Raw genomic sequence first — 14,633 nt, forward strand, 5'->3', positions numbered from 1 at the left:
CTATGGGGTTCAGGTCAGGCGAGTTTGCTGGCCAATAAAGCACAGTAATCCCACGGTCATTGAACCAGGTTTTGGTGCTTTTGGCAGTGCGGGCAGCTGGAAAATGAAGTCAGCATCCCCATAAATCTCATCTGCAGAAGGAAGCATGAAGTGCTCCAAAATCTCCTAGTAGACTGCTGCATTGACCCTGGTCTTAATGAAGCACAGTGGTCCAAAGTCCTGTTGCTCAGTGGTCCAAAGTCCTCTTTTCTGATGAGAGCAACTTTTGCATCTAATTTGGAAACCAAGGACCCAGAGTATGGAGGAAGAATGGAGAGGCCAATCAAGCACAGTAATCCCACAGTCATTGAACCAGTTTTTGGTGCTTTTGGCAAAAGTTGCTCTCATCAGAAAAGAGGACTTTGGACCACTGTGCTTCATTAAGACCAGGGTCAACGCAGCCATCTACCAGGAGATTTTGGAGCACTTCATGCTTCCTTCCACAGACGAGCTTTATGGGGATGCTGACTTCATTTTCCAGCTGTTGCTATCTCTGATATTCAAACTCCGATCCTATTTCCTCTGTTGGTTTAGCAGCTTGGTAATTTCTGCTTCCAGAATTCATCTTCTGAGGTGGGATAAGAGATAATTACTTCATTTGGTATATGTTTAGTCTTGGCATGAGAGGAAAACTGCAGTCACTTCCAATGTTGCCTTTATCGAAATAAAAAAAGTTCAAATAATTTACATAATGCCCTTTCCTTGCTGCATAGGTTAGTATACAATACAATAGCAGAATTGGAAGGGACCTCGGAGATCTTCTAGTCCAACCCCCTGCCTAGGCAGTAAACCCTATACTGTTTCAGACAAATGGCTATGCAACATCTTAAACACTTCCAGTGTTGGGGCATTCACAACTTCTGGAGGCAAGCTGTTCCACTGATTAATTGTTCTGTCAGGAAGTTTCTCCTCATTCTAAGTTGCTTCTCTAGTAGAGCAATTGTGGCTAGAGGATTCAACCCTTTTTCTCCGTTTGAAAGAAAACCAATTCCACAGGATATATATATAGAATCAAACTTTATTAAACAAAGAAAATGTAAAGACCAAAACTTATTTTGAAATGTAGTATGAAAAGGTAGACATTCAAAGTGGAGGATAATTACAAAGCTGTCCAGATCATGGTCATACAGCAACTTACAAATTAGTTTAAGAAAGAAAAATCTAAAATACAATTCTCTAGACAGACCAGAAGATGGGCAGTGATCTAATTCAGAGAACACTCCACAAAATATCTGTACAAACTAGACAGATTTCCAATTATTAAATCAATATATCAGAAGGAAAAAGTATGTTCATTAAAATAGTGTAAAGATTGATATTAAATCCCAAATAGAGTTTACAGGTTTTCAATCAGTGGTGGAATATGACCGGTAAGGGCATACTGAAGCCTCCTGGGAGTACCAGGTACCATTCCGGTACGGTGCTCTGGAGGACCCACCCGCCCTCCTTACCTTTATTTGAGCCAATTGGGGCTTTTACTAAGGGTAAGAGATTGTGCTGTTGAACTGTTATGGCCCACATGCTTTCTTCAAATCTAGAGGAATTTGCATGATAAAAAAGAGCATGTTTAGTTGAATACCTCAATAAATAGCAATAGCACTTAGACTTGTATACTACTTCACAGTGCTTTACAGCCCTCTCTAAGTGGTTTACAGAGTCAGCCTATTGCCCCCAACAATCTGGGTCCTCATTTTACCCACCTCAGAAAGATGGAAGGCTGAGTCGACCTTGAGCCAGTGAGAATCAAACTACCGAAATGCTGGCAGCCGGCAGTCAGCAGAAATAGCCTGCAGTACTGCATTCTAACTACTGTGCCACCAGTGAAGTGAGGTGAGAATGCATGAACACTATATTAATTTGATCAAAACCTTCTTTTCATAATGCTTTGCTTGACATTTTCCTTTTCCCAGTTAGCCTCTTCCTAAAAAGTATCTGATAACAAATATTTCTGACAGGAAATCTGTGACTTTCCAAATGTTGATGAACTACAACTTCCGGAATCCTTCACCATTCACAACGTTGACTGGGACTTGACAGCTAGGAGTTGTCATCATATTATAGATTTCAACTCTCTGCAACAGGAGTGAAACATCACAATTACAAACACTGTACCCACAATATTTAAATAACTTTAATTATATATTTCAGAGAAGGAAACAGACATAAAACAAATGCAGGTCATTTCAAACTGAATGAGCAGGGGTCCCACAATGTTTGTGCCACAGTTCAATAGCCTTGCTCACAATTGCATCAGTATTATCTTGAGGTATCTATGAAAGATAAAAACATAGCTTGAAATACAGAGGTATTTTACAGGGCAGTCTTGAATATGTTTGGCCTTGGTCTTCAAAATACTATTGAATTTAATTAAAGCACTGTTTTCTAAGAAGCTGGAATGTATGAAATACTTACATTTTCCAACAACTGTTCAATTTCAGCACTAGTCAAGGCCATCAACTTCATTTTAAAGGTTAATAGGATCTCAACAGCAACAAAGACAAGGATTTTGCAAGAACCACTAATAACCTTGTCCCAAACCCTAGAAAATTCAACGAGACAGTCATAAAATTGCTAATTTTACAATCTACAATTTATATTATCAATATATTTCCTTTGTAATTAAAATTTGGTGAAGCCCTAGAAAAGCTGAACAACGCCTAGAAAAGCTGAAAAATTGTCATTTTTCAGAATGCTAGTAATATTACTGACTGTCAAAACATCATGTCTATGTGATTCATGGACATATTCTCCACTGGAGACTACAGGGACTTAGGTTTTTCCAGTGTAGGAGAGGTGGAAGGGAGAGAAACTTGCCTTTGTAAACTTGATTCAGGTAGGCATCCAGCAAAACACTTTCTAAACCAAAGATTATAAGGAAGCTGGCCCATTGCTGAACATGACTTCAGATAAGTGAGAAGCCGGTTGTCCTCAACGCTCAGGATTTGTTCCAGAAGTTTTGGCTGCAGTAGCATAAGTATAAAAAGAATTAATGAAATATGCTAAAATCAGATTAAAAACTTTTCTTGTTCATAGATATTTGTGGCAAGAAAACCATCAAATTCAATTTAGTGTGATATATGAAGCAGATGACATCATGCATAATAATTCTTACAGGTCAGAAATATACATAACAATATATTTTTACAAAATCATTTGAGAATTCCTTTACAGAACCAGTTTTGTAAAAAAAAAAAAAAAAGGAATCAGAAGGCAAAAGAAGCACATTATAACATTTTTATCATGGCACCAGTTTCTGTCTGCTAATCAATCAGATTTTTTTCCAGTAGTTCTGCTTCACACATACAATTTGCATGCATACTGTATCCAACATCTTCAAAATTACTGGTCACAATTTAAGAATAACACTCCCCCCCCCCCAAAAAAAAATCAGGCCTTCCATGTACATTTCATGAATGTAAGGATCCCTATGGTCATCTGATCAAAATTTGGACATTTGGTAACTGGCATGTATTTATGACGGTTGCATCGTCCTGGGATCACGTGATCACATTTTGCAACCTCCTGTCAAATAATGGGAAAGCCAGATTCACTTAACAACCATCTTACTAACTTAACAAGTGTATCTATTCACTTAACAACAGTGGCAAGAAAGATTGTAAAATATGGTAAAATTCACTTAACAACTATCTTGCTTAGCAACAGAAATTTGGGCGTCAATTGTGGTCCTAAGTGGAGTATCAGTTTTTCAAGGTCATAATCAGCACCTTGAATTACATCCAGAACCAGGCATGTAATTAATGCACAGAGAGAAGTGATGCTTTGTTGCTGGATTTTGAACCAGATGAAACTTCCAAGCATTTTTCAAAGGCAGCTCTACATATGCTTCTTTGCAATAGACAAGGTGTGAGTGACTAGAGCAGGGCTGTCAAATTCCTGGCCCATGGGCCAGATGCATCATGCACTGGCCACACCCATGCCTAGTTTAGCGAAGGGGGGGAAAGCCCCGACACGTCACGTGACGCTGCTGTGATGATGTGAGTTTGACGCCCCTGGACTAGAGCATGAGTGATCAAGTTTGTAGGGTCTCCTAAACCAGGAAAGGATGCAACTGTTGCACCAAATGAAGCTGTCTAAAGACCTTCCTGACCACTGCTACTACCTTTTCATCAAGCAGGAGCAATGACTCCAACAGGACCCTCAGATTGGGCACCATCCAAGTAGGGAGATGCAGCTGCACCCAAGATCAGCAGGACTCTTGCTAGATCCAAGCAGCCCTAACAACCATAGCCACTTGATACTTGATGTTCCATCCCCATCCCGGCCTGCATAGTCACCAGTCCCTGGGGCCAAACTTTGATAGCTTCACTCTGCCAGTCTGGGATTGAAAGATATAATTGAGTAAAGGAAGAAAACTGGAAAACAGTGCCTCCAATTCTCAATCCCTGGAGTTGACTCAGAAGGAAAATCGCTTTAAATCACCGTGGTTTACTTGAAATAACTAACCTCCAAACCAAGTAAAGGTTAGCACATTTTTAAAGTTCAGGTACAACAATATAATGCAGGTAATCAAAACTGAACATGAATGTTTGCAATCTACTCCTAGCAGATGTGTGTGCAAAAGGTAATAGGGGGCATGTGAAGCCCAGCAGGAAGCTGGATCACTTATGACAATAAACCATAATATATTGTGACACACCCAGTCTCTGCTATCACTCTTTGCAGCCTCTTGGTTTTGTCAGCAACTCTCAAGATAATGAATTGTAACAGAAATCACCAACAAAAACTGATAGAAGCTGATCAATAAGGTGTGTGTGTGTGTGTGTATACACACATACTGAGAACACACATACACACAAAACCAAGGACAAACAAAATATCTCCTACTATATCACAGCCTATTTTCTCCAATCTACACCACAATTCTCCGGTCTTCTTTAAAACCATGATATATATATATATATATATATATATATATATTTAATAATAGAATACCTTAGGCCAACAGGTTCAAAATTTTGGGTTTGGACAACCTGGAACTATGCCGCCTACGGTCTGACTTAAGCATAGTACACAAAATTATCTGCTACAACGTCCTACCTGTCAACGACTACTTCAGCTTCAACCTCAATAATATACGGGCAAACAATAGATACAAACTCAAGGTAAACTGCTCCAAACTTGACTGCAGAAAATGCGACTTCAGCAACAGTGATCAATGCCTGGAATGCTCTACCTGATTCCGTTGTTACATCCTTTAACCCCCACAGCTTCAACCTTAAATTGTCTACCGTGGACCTCACCCCATTCCTAAGAGGACCATAAATGGGGTGTGCATAAGCGCACCAGCGTGCCTACCATCCCTGTCCTACTGTCCCCATTTATTGGTACTCATTTTCTTGTTCATGTCCATGTTTATACTTATACCTTTTATTTTGTACATGTTCGACAAACTAAAAAAAAAAAAAGATACCTTGCCAGAAGCAAGTGTCAAAGAATACAGATAAATGGATTGGATTTGTTATGGAAATTATCTTCTTTTACCACAATCCTGAATCCACTTTTTATAACAAATGCAAAATAATGTGGTATCGATGGATAATGGAGTCTGTTATAAAGTTTGCATATGCACAAATTCAATGTAAATATATGCACCCATGTTTTATAACTACATACATCCACAACAAATAGTAGAGATGGTTAACATAACACTAGAAAGTTTTGATCCTAGGCAACTGTTGTTGTTTTTTAGAGGGGGAATATAAAGCCTACAAGAGAAGCAAACAGCGGGAGTCAATCATGCAAATTTTTTAATGTTCCCATTGATATCTCATGTGAAATTACTTAAAGCAGTGGTGTCCAAACTTTTTGCAAGGAGGGCCAGATTTGGTGAGGTGAAAATGTGTGGGGCCGATCATTCAACCTGACATTCTTTGAACCCTTAACATTAAATGCGAATTGACTACCGTATTTTTCGGAGTATAAGACGCACCAAGATTTTGAAGAGGCAAATTAAAAAAAAAGTTTTTGCACTCTCCCAAAAATGGCCCATTTTTCACAAAAATGGGCCCTTTTTTAAAAAGGGCATGAATAGCCTTTAAGAGGCTTCTAGAGTGCTTCTGAGGGCTAGGGGGGGGGCAAAGTTGAGCAAAAAATGGCCCTTTTTTGCTCATTTATGCCCTCCACAGCCCCCGGAGCACTTTGAAAACCTCCTAAAGGCTATGCACAGCCATTTTGGTGAAGGGGGCAGAGTTTTGGGAGGCAAAAAATGCTGTATTCAGTGTATAAGATGCACCCAGATTTTTAGCCTCTTTTTTGAGGGGGAAAAGATGCATCTTTATACTTTGAAAAATACGGTATTTTATGAAAGACTAAACAAATAACTCTAGTGGGAAGAAGAGGCTGCGGGCCGCTTGAAATTTGAAAAAGGGCCACATTTTGGCCCCCGGGCCGCACTTTGGACATGCCTGGCTTAAATCAACAGCCCATGGCCAGAAACTACGTTAGATCATTGTAATTGTCTTTGCTTCTCCCAAACATTTGCATGTAATTTAAATGTATCTTTTCCTTCTCTCTAATAGTAAGTATGATGCATATTATCAATTATATACAGGCAGTCCTCAATAATTCATTTAGTGACCAAAGTTACAAGAGCAATAAAAAGTGACATGACTATTTTTTACATTTATGACCAAATGCAACATCCTCATGGACAAGTGATCAAAAATCAAATGCTTGGCAACTGACTCATATTTATGATAGTTGAAGTGTCCTGGGGGTCATGCGATCTTCTTTTGCAACCTTTTGACAAGCAAAGTCAATGGGGAATCCAGATTCACTTCACAACTGTGGCAAGAAAAGTTGTATAATGGCGCAAAACCCACTAAACAACTGTCCTCACTGAGCAACAAAAAATTTGGGCTCAATTGTCGTCGTAAGTCAAGGACTTACCTCTACCTGCAATCCTATTTCTATATTGGAGGTTCGCTCATATGTGCAGTTCTGCAGAGATAATACTTATTTTCTTACCAGCTGTGGTAATGACTCCTTGTACCTATTATTTAACTGGTTCACAAAACTACTGACTAGCCAGTAGCAATCAACACTGTCTTCCACCATTTCTTCCATTGCTTTCGCAATAGCAAGGAATATCTCATCTTCGGATTGCTAGAAAACAAAAACGGCAGGGCAGAGAATCAGAGAAAGACGTTCATACATTCAGTTAAAAAATTGGAATCAAGTTCCCACTAATAAGCAAATGTGTTTGGTACACGTGTACTGAGGATGCTACCCAAAACTTTCTAAATCCACAAAGCTACGGGACTTCTGAGAAGGAATGGTGAACGGAAATGAGTTCGCTAGAAGTGGAGCTGATGACCTCAGCAGAAGGGCTGGCTCTCCAAACAAGGAGAGGACTTGAGATCACTCACAATTGCTCCAGACAGTTATGGAGTGAGGATATGACATCAGTGGATTTGGAATTGCTGGGAAATGAGGACATAGTCATATTTTGCTTAAACCTTGGCCAGCACTTTCAAAAGGACACTAGGTTGGCTTACATCATTTCCTAACTGCTTTCAGTTACTAGGATCCTTTGGATGGACAGGTTTTATAGCACAGGAAGAGTTGTCTTTCATGTTTAGTGAAAGAAGTTTCAAATACAAAGGCTTGTTTTCTTTTGTTCCATCATGTCCAATTTTCAGAGACAGCCTGGGTTAAGTTCCTCCTGTTTGTTTGGCAAAGTTTTTCAGAAATAATTTGCCACTGCCTCTGTCCTAGGGCTGAGAGACAATGACTGGCCTAAGGTCACCCAGTTGACTTTGTGCCGAAAGCAGGACTAGAATTTACAGTCTCCTGGTTTCTAGCCTGATTCCTTAACCACGAAACCAAACTGGTTCTCTGAACATGGGACATTTTGAAAGGCATTTTTGAACAAGGGACCCAGAAGGTAAGTTTAAGACCATATGCATCTATAGATAAGACTGTGTTTAAAAGACAGCATGGAAGAGGAACACGTTGTACCTGGGTCCTGAAGACTGGTAATTATGTTAAAAATAAAACTGTGATTGATAAGATGATTTCAAGTGGCCCTCATTTACCTTCAATAACCATCTGAACTTACGACCATTCTTAAAGAGAGATACTTAATTCTGACATTTGGAGTGTCCCTGTATTTATGTTGGTGATTGGATTACAATTACGACACTGCAGCATAATACGGTCATGTAATTTTTAACCTTCACTTCCAACTTTCAACAAGCAAAGTCAATAAGGAAGCTAGCAGGAGGTTGCAAATGGCAACCATGTGACTTTGCACTGAACACCACAGTGGGATTCCCTTAACAGCAGCAACCAGAAGTGCAGGATTTGTGGTGCGGTTACAGGATGTTGTACTTTATGACCTTATCGCTTAGCGACAGAAATTCCAGTCCCAATTGCCAACTTCAAGACAACCTGTTATCAGCCCATTACACACACTACGTAAAAAAAACCAATTTTAGGGTAAGACAGACTATAAATGCAGTCTCAAACACAGGGGCCAACAAAGGGCTTAAACAAGGGTATATTTCTTTTTAATTTTATCAACCCCAACGGGAGATGCCCTAAGCCAGGGGTGGGGAACTATGGGCTCTTTTATGACTTGTGGACTTCAACTCCCAGAATTCCTGAGCCAGCCATACTCAGGAGTTGAAGTCCACAAGTCATAAAAGAGCCCATAGTTCCCCATTCCTGCCCCAAGCGAAAGTTTCATTCCCTCACATCGACTTAACAAAACTGAATCTATACTGCTATACATAGATGATGCTGTCACATTACTGCAAATACCAACATGTTTTGAGCAGCCACGGCATTTAATCTCAGTCAGAAAAAAAATCTGAGTTTGTGTGTAAAAATCTTATTAAAAGAAAAATTAACCTTCACTGACCAAAGGAAAAGATGGGTTTTGAGGTAGCTTTCCTGATTCCAACTGATATATCCGGAGGAATACTTCAACCTGTGGAGTAGAATCTGTGATAAAGCGAATTACTTGAAGGGCACGGTATACATCCCCATATTGCTCCTTTCTATATTTCATCACAAATGCATGAGAGTCATGGTGAGGTGGGAGAATTCCTTTAAAGAAAAAGAGAAGACGAGAGATTTGGATTAAGTCTACTTGTTCTAAGGGTGAAACGTTCATCTTCATACGAATTATTCTCAGATCAAATGAAAAAAAGATCTAGTATTTGTTCATAAGAAATGCTTTGGCACTGTTATTGCAAACACGAGTTCGCTATCCATAAAGTACTAAAATTCTCATTGTGCTTCTACATTTGTTTCTATTCTCAAGTTAGCTCAAACTATGGATTATATCACAACTATTTTTGAATCAAGGTACCTAAAATACGTTCAGAATGCAAAATCCGGGACCCATTATTCCTGTGGAATTGAAATTCCACAATGTTCAGGCCAGCTTTATTTGCAAAGTTGCAGCCACTGCAACATCCCCACGATCCCAATTGTAAACATGTGAGCAGCCAAGTTAGTGGGGGAAATTGGCAGGTAATCACTTCTGCTCCCACCGTTTTTTTTCTGCACCCATAGTCCTTGTGTTTATCTTTTTAGGTTAAGTAAATATTGAGTTACTACTGAAGTTCATTTGCCACTAGAATTATTTTTCCATGTATACTCTTCTTAGACGATTACAAGACTGTGCAGCATTAGGATAAAAAATATGGTCAACCTAGAATTTCATTATTCATTCTGGTCTCATCAGACTGCATTACCCTTCTCTGGAAGGATGACCCAATGGGTCACAGCACTGCCTAATGTTTTCTAATGTTTCTGCTAACAAGCTGCAAGGACAGTTTCCTTGCTAAAGACAGTGTACCGGAGGAATGAGCAGAAAAGCAAGCCTCGTTCGTGTACTTTTTTTTAATGAACGTGAGAACTCCCTGTAAATATGTACGTATATGCAAAGGGACTTAGATATGACTGATTTAGAATTACACAATAAAGCTTTTATACAGAAAATTCCAAGCATAGTCCAGGCCTCCCTATTTATTAACAAAGTTACTGAACATTTTTAACCATGTATTTATTTTTAGGAAACAAAACAGGGAGACTAGATAGACCAGTCTTCCCCATTCCAGATACAGATGTGGTTGAGAAACTGAAATGTACAGTTCCAACATATTTGAAAGAAGCCAGGATTGAGACGCTGATTAAAAACCACAACTGCCTATTTTGCCTAATAGCAGCTTTCTGAAAATTTCAATTATTTTTCCCAGACTTACCTTAACAAATCTAGAATAGAGCAATTGTTAAAATATTTTCAGGGGGGAAAAATAAATTCTTTCTTAAATACCAAAGCTACTCAGAGACATAATGCAAACTACTGGAAATTTCACTTTATGTGTTACAGCCAATTATATTGCTCAGTGCCACTTCTTAATATATTTTAATGGGTACACCTGCTAAGGCATCTATTGCAAGGTTTTATCAGGGAGCAGAACTGCAAGCAGATCAGCAAAGCCACCCTTGTTATTTATAAGGAAGCTTTTGGTCTTCATCAATTTCCATACCTAGAAGCACCTTCCATACCAACATCCGGTACATGGATGGGAGAGGGAACCTTTGACTAAATGTGCAAAGCTTCTCAATATCTGTAAATAAAGATATAAAAACATTGTTTAACAATGTTATGAGGCAGCTCTAATCAATACTGACACTGGAACCCTGACACTAGAACAAAAGGGTCCCCAGAGAATATTCCCCCTCTGCTGACACTACTTATCTCCTGTTTACAATGTAGCCCTTTCAGCAGTCCTAAGATGGTTCCACATTCAGCTGCATTCTGATTCAGATGACTCTGAGGACACAGATTAGCCCCTAGGTAGTTTCCAAAACCAGAATATTAATAACTGCCTGGTTGCAAAAAGTATGAATCCCTTCCATCCCCTATTAGTTAGAATTGAAGAAGCTTCTTGTATGAGAAGCAAACAAGAAAAATCAGAAAGTCCAACTGCCTTTAAAATAAATCCACCTTTGAGACCAGAAGGCAGGATAAGAAACAATGGATGGAAACTAATCAAGGGGAGAATCAACCTAGAACTAAGGAGAAATTTCTTGACAGTGAGAGCAATTAACCAGTGGAACAGCTTGCCTTCAAAAATTGTGGGTGATCCATCACTGGAGGTTTTTAGGACACTGGACAGCCATTTATCCAGAATGTATAGGGTCTCCTGCTTGAGTAGGGGGATGGATGAGAAGACCTCCAAAGGTCCCTTCCAACTATGTTATTCTGATACAAGGACATCATTCTGCACCAACTAAAGCTTCCAAATTCTCCTCAACGGCAGCCCCATGTAGAGCATATTACAGCAGTCCAATCAAAAGGTGACTTATCATCATCTACCATTCTTACTTCCAGCAGAAGACAGACTTAAAACGATTTGCTTCTATAAAATACTTAAGATGGAATATTTTCAAAGGTTGAAAATGGAGGAGAGAAAAAACATATTTCTCATTCCTCATTTCTATCTTGCTATAACAACATTTCGGGCTTTGGGGAAAATGGATATTCAGTTGTCAAAGAAATTCAGAATCCAGAGAGTAATTCAGAAAGACAGAAAAGGTACTGTATTTTTCCAACTATAAGACACTCCAGTGTATAAGACGAACCAAGATTTTGAAGAGGTAAGTAAGAAAAAGAAGTTTTTGCTTTCCCTCAGCCCCCAGTAGCATTCTGTAGGCTTCAGCAGGGCTGGGCAATGCAAAAACAGGGGCATTTTTGCTTGTCCCAGCCCTGTTGAAGCCTGCAGAGGGCTGCTGGGGGCTGAAGGAAGGCAAAAAAGCCTCAATTTTTGTGAAAAACGGGCGTTTTTTGCCTCTGTTTCTGTGAAAAATGGCCAGTTTTTCACAAAAATGAGATGGGGGGGGCTTCGGGAGGACAAAAATGGCTGTATTCGGTGTATAAGATGCACCAACATTTCCATGCTCTTTTAGGGGGGGCAGGTGTTTCTTATACTCCGAAAAATATGGTAATTCTGCCCAAATTCAAAACACTCCCTTAGCAAATATAAACATTATACTACATAGTATACTGCACATACCCAACCGATCATCTTTCAAAAGAATTTCTAATGATTTTTTTTCTTCAACACCACGAAATCCTACTTTTTCATAGTACACAGATCGGAAATTTCTCTGAGGATCTTCAGCCATGCCTCATTCTAAAATAAAGACAAATTAAAGTATGTCACCAAATAAAGTGTTTTACTATCAGTATATTCAACAAGAAAATGTTGCCGTACAAAATTATGTTTGGTGTTATATTCAGTCACATTCCTTTCCAAATAATTAATTCCGCTTCCCTTTTTGCCTCACTTTCCCAAGGCTTTTCTCTGTCCAACCTTCCACTCATTGGCTAGATCAGTTCTGCTTCTAATGTTAGTTTGCAATATTTTAAAGACCTTGAAGTCTACCCACCCAAGTAATATTCATAGTCCTTTATGTTTAGGGTGAATGAAGTTTTGACTATGCATGAACTGGAACACAGGGCAGTGTTCAGGATTTCTAAAAAAAATAAGACACAAGTCTGATGTAGTTGTGATTCTAAACCATGATGGGAAACAGGGATAAGCAGCAAAATTAAGGCCAGATTCTTCCCCCCTTTCCACTTCTGCTATTTCTTTTTCCTGCACAGTGGGTTTCATTTTCTGCACACTTCAATTATGATAAGTCGTAAGATACATTTTGGGGGGTATGTGATAACTGTTTTGGCTACACAGACAATGTAATTCACTCTTTAATACAAAAATAAGAAGCATAGACAGCAAATGTTGTAGTTGTCACTAAAGGGATAGCTTTAGACGCTTTCAGGTTTCAGAAAAAATATGGTAACTTCATTTTTACTTCTTTGCAATAAATAAAATAATGGAATGCATGAAGAAAGTGCATTTCACAAGTTTAAGCCTTACCTCAGTGACAGGCAGTGAACTAAAGCGAAAGGATACTTGAGGTTTATTGCTAAACGTTATTAGGTTGGTGCTTTAGGGAGAAACACTGATAGTTACAGCATAGTTTGCTTCTAAAAACTAAGGGTTTTTTTTTAATAGACCCTGGAATTTAAAAAGAAAAAAAAATCCTGCACAATCTAGTTTCACTACAAATTATGGCATTAAAGGATTCTTGCAGATCAAACTAAAAGTTTCCAGAAAGCTCATCAGTTTTGGAAAAAAGATTTGTAGTACAATATTTTAAAAGATTTTCAAATATTTACTATGTGGATTAGCATTGGAGTCATAAAGTGGATTACAGTACATGAAAGACTTGGTGATAAATATGTTAATCTTCTAAAGCAACCAAACCAAACCCACCTCCATTGTTTCTGAGTTACCTTTGTTTTCATTCCTATGCTACAGGGAATTTTTGAAAAAGGACCCATCACCAATAGTTACACCTGTTTCCACAGCTCAGAGGAGCATACATATTCTTATTTTCTGACCCAATTCTCAGAATAACCCCGTGAAATAAACTTGGTTGAGTTTTGGTTTGGGACAAGCTAACAAAGTCTTGGGCTGGACTTGAATCTAAGTGCTCCCCATTTGGACCTTCAAATACATAGAACACGGTGTACCATTTGTGGTATCAAAGTACCTACTAATAGGAGCTGAAGTCTAACACAACCGGAGGGTAGGCACCAGGCTGCAAAGAACTGGCTTAGGAGGGTAAGACGTTTGAAAGCCACAGGGCAAAGGCGCTAGTCCGCAGGATATCCACAAGAGCGCCTCTCACTCTCCACTGGGAAACTGAGGCATCTGGTGAGATGGACAACAGGCAGTTGCCAAGATAGCTGAAAAGGAGGACACCTCGAGAGAAAAGCTTAAGGTAAACTGAAATAAACGGCGGAAAAAACGGAGCAACGAGATGGGAAATCAGCAGGTCGTAACAGTGAATGAATGCCAAAGAAAGCCTGACTTGGAAGGTCGTCAAAGCCGCCGCGACTGGAGCAAGAAAAGTAGCTGGAGACACCCGGCTGAGCAGTTAACGAGACGCCCCGCGTGCCCGCTTCCTTCCTACCCGGCCAAAACAAGAGCCACGCCTCGGCCTTGTCAAGCCAGTCGGCGGCTCCCTCCCACGAACTCTACCGCGCAGACGTGAAAGGGAGGGAGCAAACCACGGAGGCAACCGGGCGGCGCGAGGCCTCGCCTTCCAGTTATCGCGAGTTCTCGTTCGCTCCGGCTTTGTTGCTTTCCCTAAAGAGAGAGAGAGAGAGAGAGAGAGACGCTGCGCGGGCATTCAGCTGCCTCCTCTGGCGGAAGTGTGTTCGAATCTCGGTGTCGTTTTGGCGGCTGGCCAAAGCGACTGGGTGGGAGGGGAGAGGTAAGGGAAGAAGGAAGGGGAAGAAGAGGAAGGAAGTAAGTAGAGAAGGGAGGGAGGGAGAAAAGAAAAGAAAGGGAAAATAAGGTGGTGTTACAATAGGCAGCAGGGATGGTAAATAAAGTAACCCAAACTGTATATTATAACCCATTAAATGGAGCAACAAATGTGTAAGAATAACAAATGTAAAGAAGAATAACAATTATGTGAATGTATACTTACAATGGTATATAAGAGAATATTTTTTTTAAAAAATGCAAAAAAAGCACCAC

At 39.7% G+C, this 14,633-nt stretch overlaps 1 protein-coding gene across 2 annotated transcripts; it reads right to left on the reverse strand.

The window, feature by feature from the left end:
- Positions 1-1,039: 1,039 nt before the first annotated feature.
- On the reverse strand, positions 1,040-14,236 carry LOC309391718 (TBC1 domain family member 7-like). 2 transcript variants are annotated; one of them, XM_081952385.1, is made up of 8 exons: positions 13,643-14,236; positions 12,093-12,212; positions 10,563-10,643; positions 8,924-9,111; positions 7,027-7,164; positions 2,854-2,999; positions 2,452-2,578; positions 1,040-2,309 (listed from the first exon to the last, which is right to left on the reverse strand). In XM_081952385.1, the coding sequence occupies exons 2-8, from the start codon at positions 12,202-12,204 to the stop codon at positions 2,223-2,225; spliced, it is 879 nt and encodes a 292-aa protein (XP_081808511.1). In that variant the 5' UTR covers positions 12,205-12,212; positions 13,643-14,236; the 3' UTR covers positions 1,040-2,222. The 2 variants fall into 2 exon arrangements, with proteins under 2 accessions (XP_081808511.1, XP_081808510.1); XM_081952384.1 differs by having other exon boundaries at positions 13,639-14,235.
- Positions 14,237-14,633: the final 397 nt, after the last annotated feature.

The sequence above is a fragment of the Natrix helvetica genome (genome assembly GCF_964273705.1).
Source record: "Natrix helvetica genome assembly, chromosome: 4".
Taxonomy (NCBI): Eukaryota; Metazoa; Chordata; class Lepidosauria; order Squamata; family Natricidae; genus Natrix; species Natrix helvetica.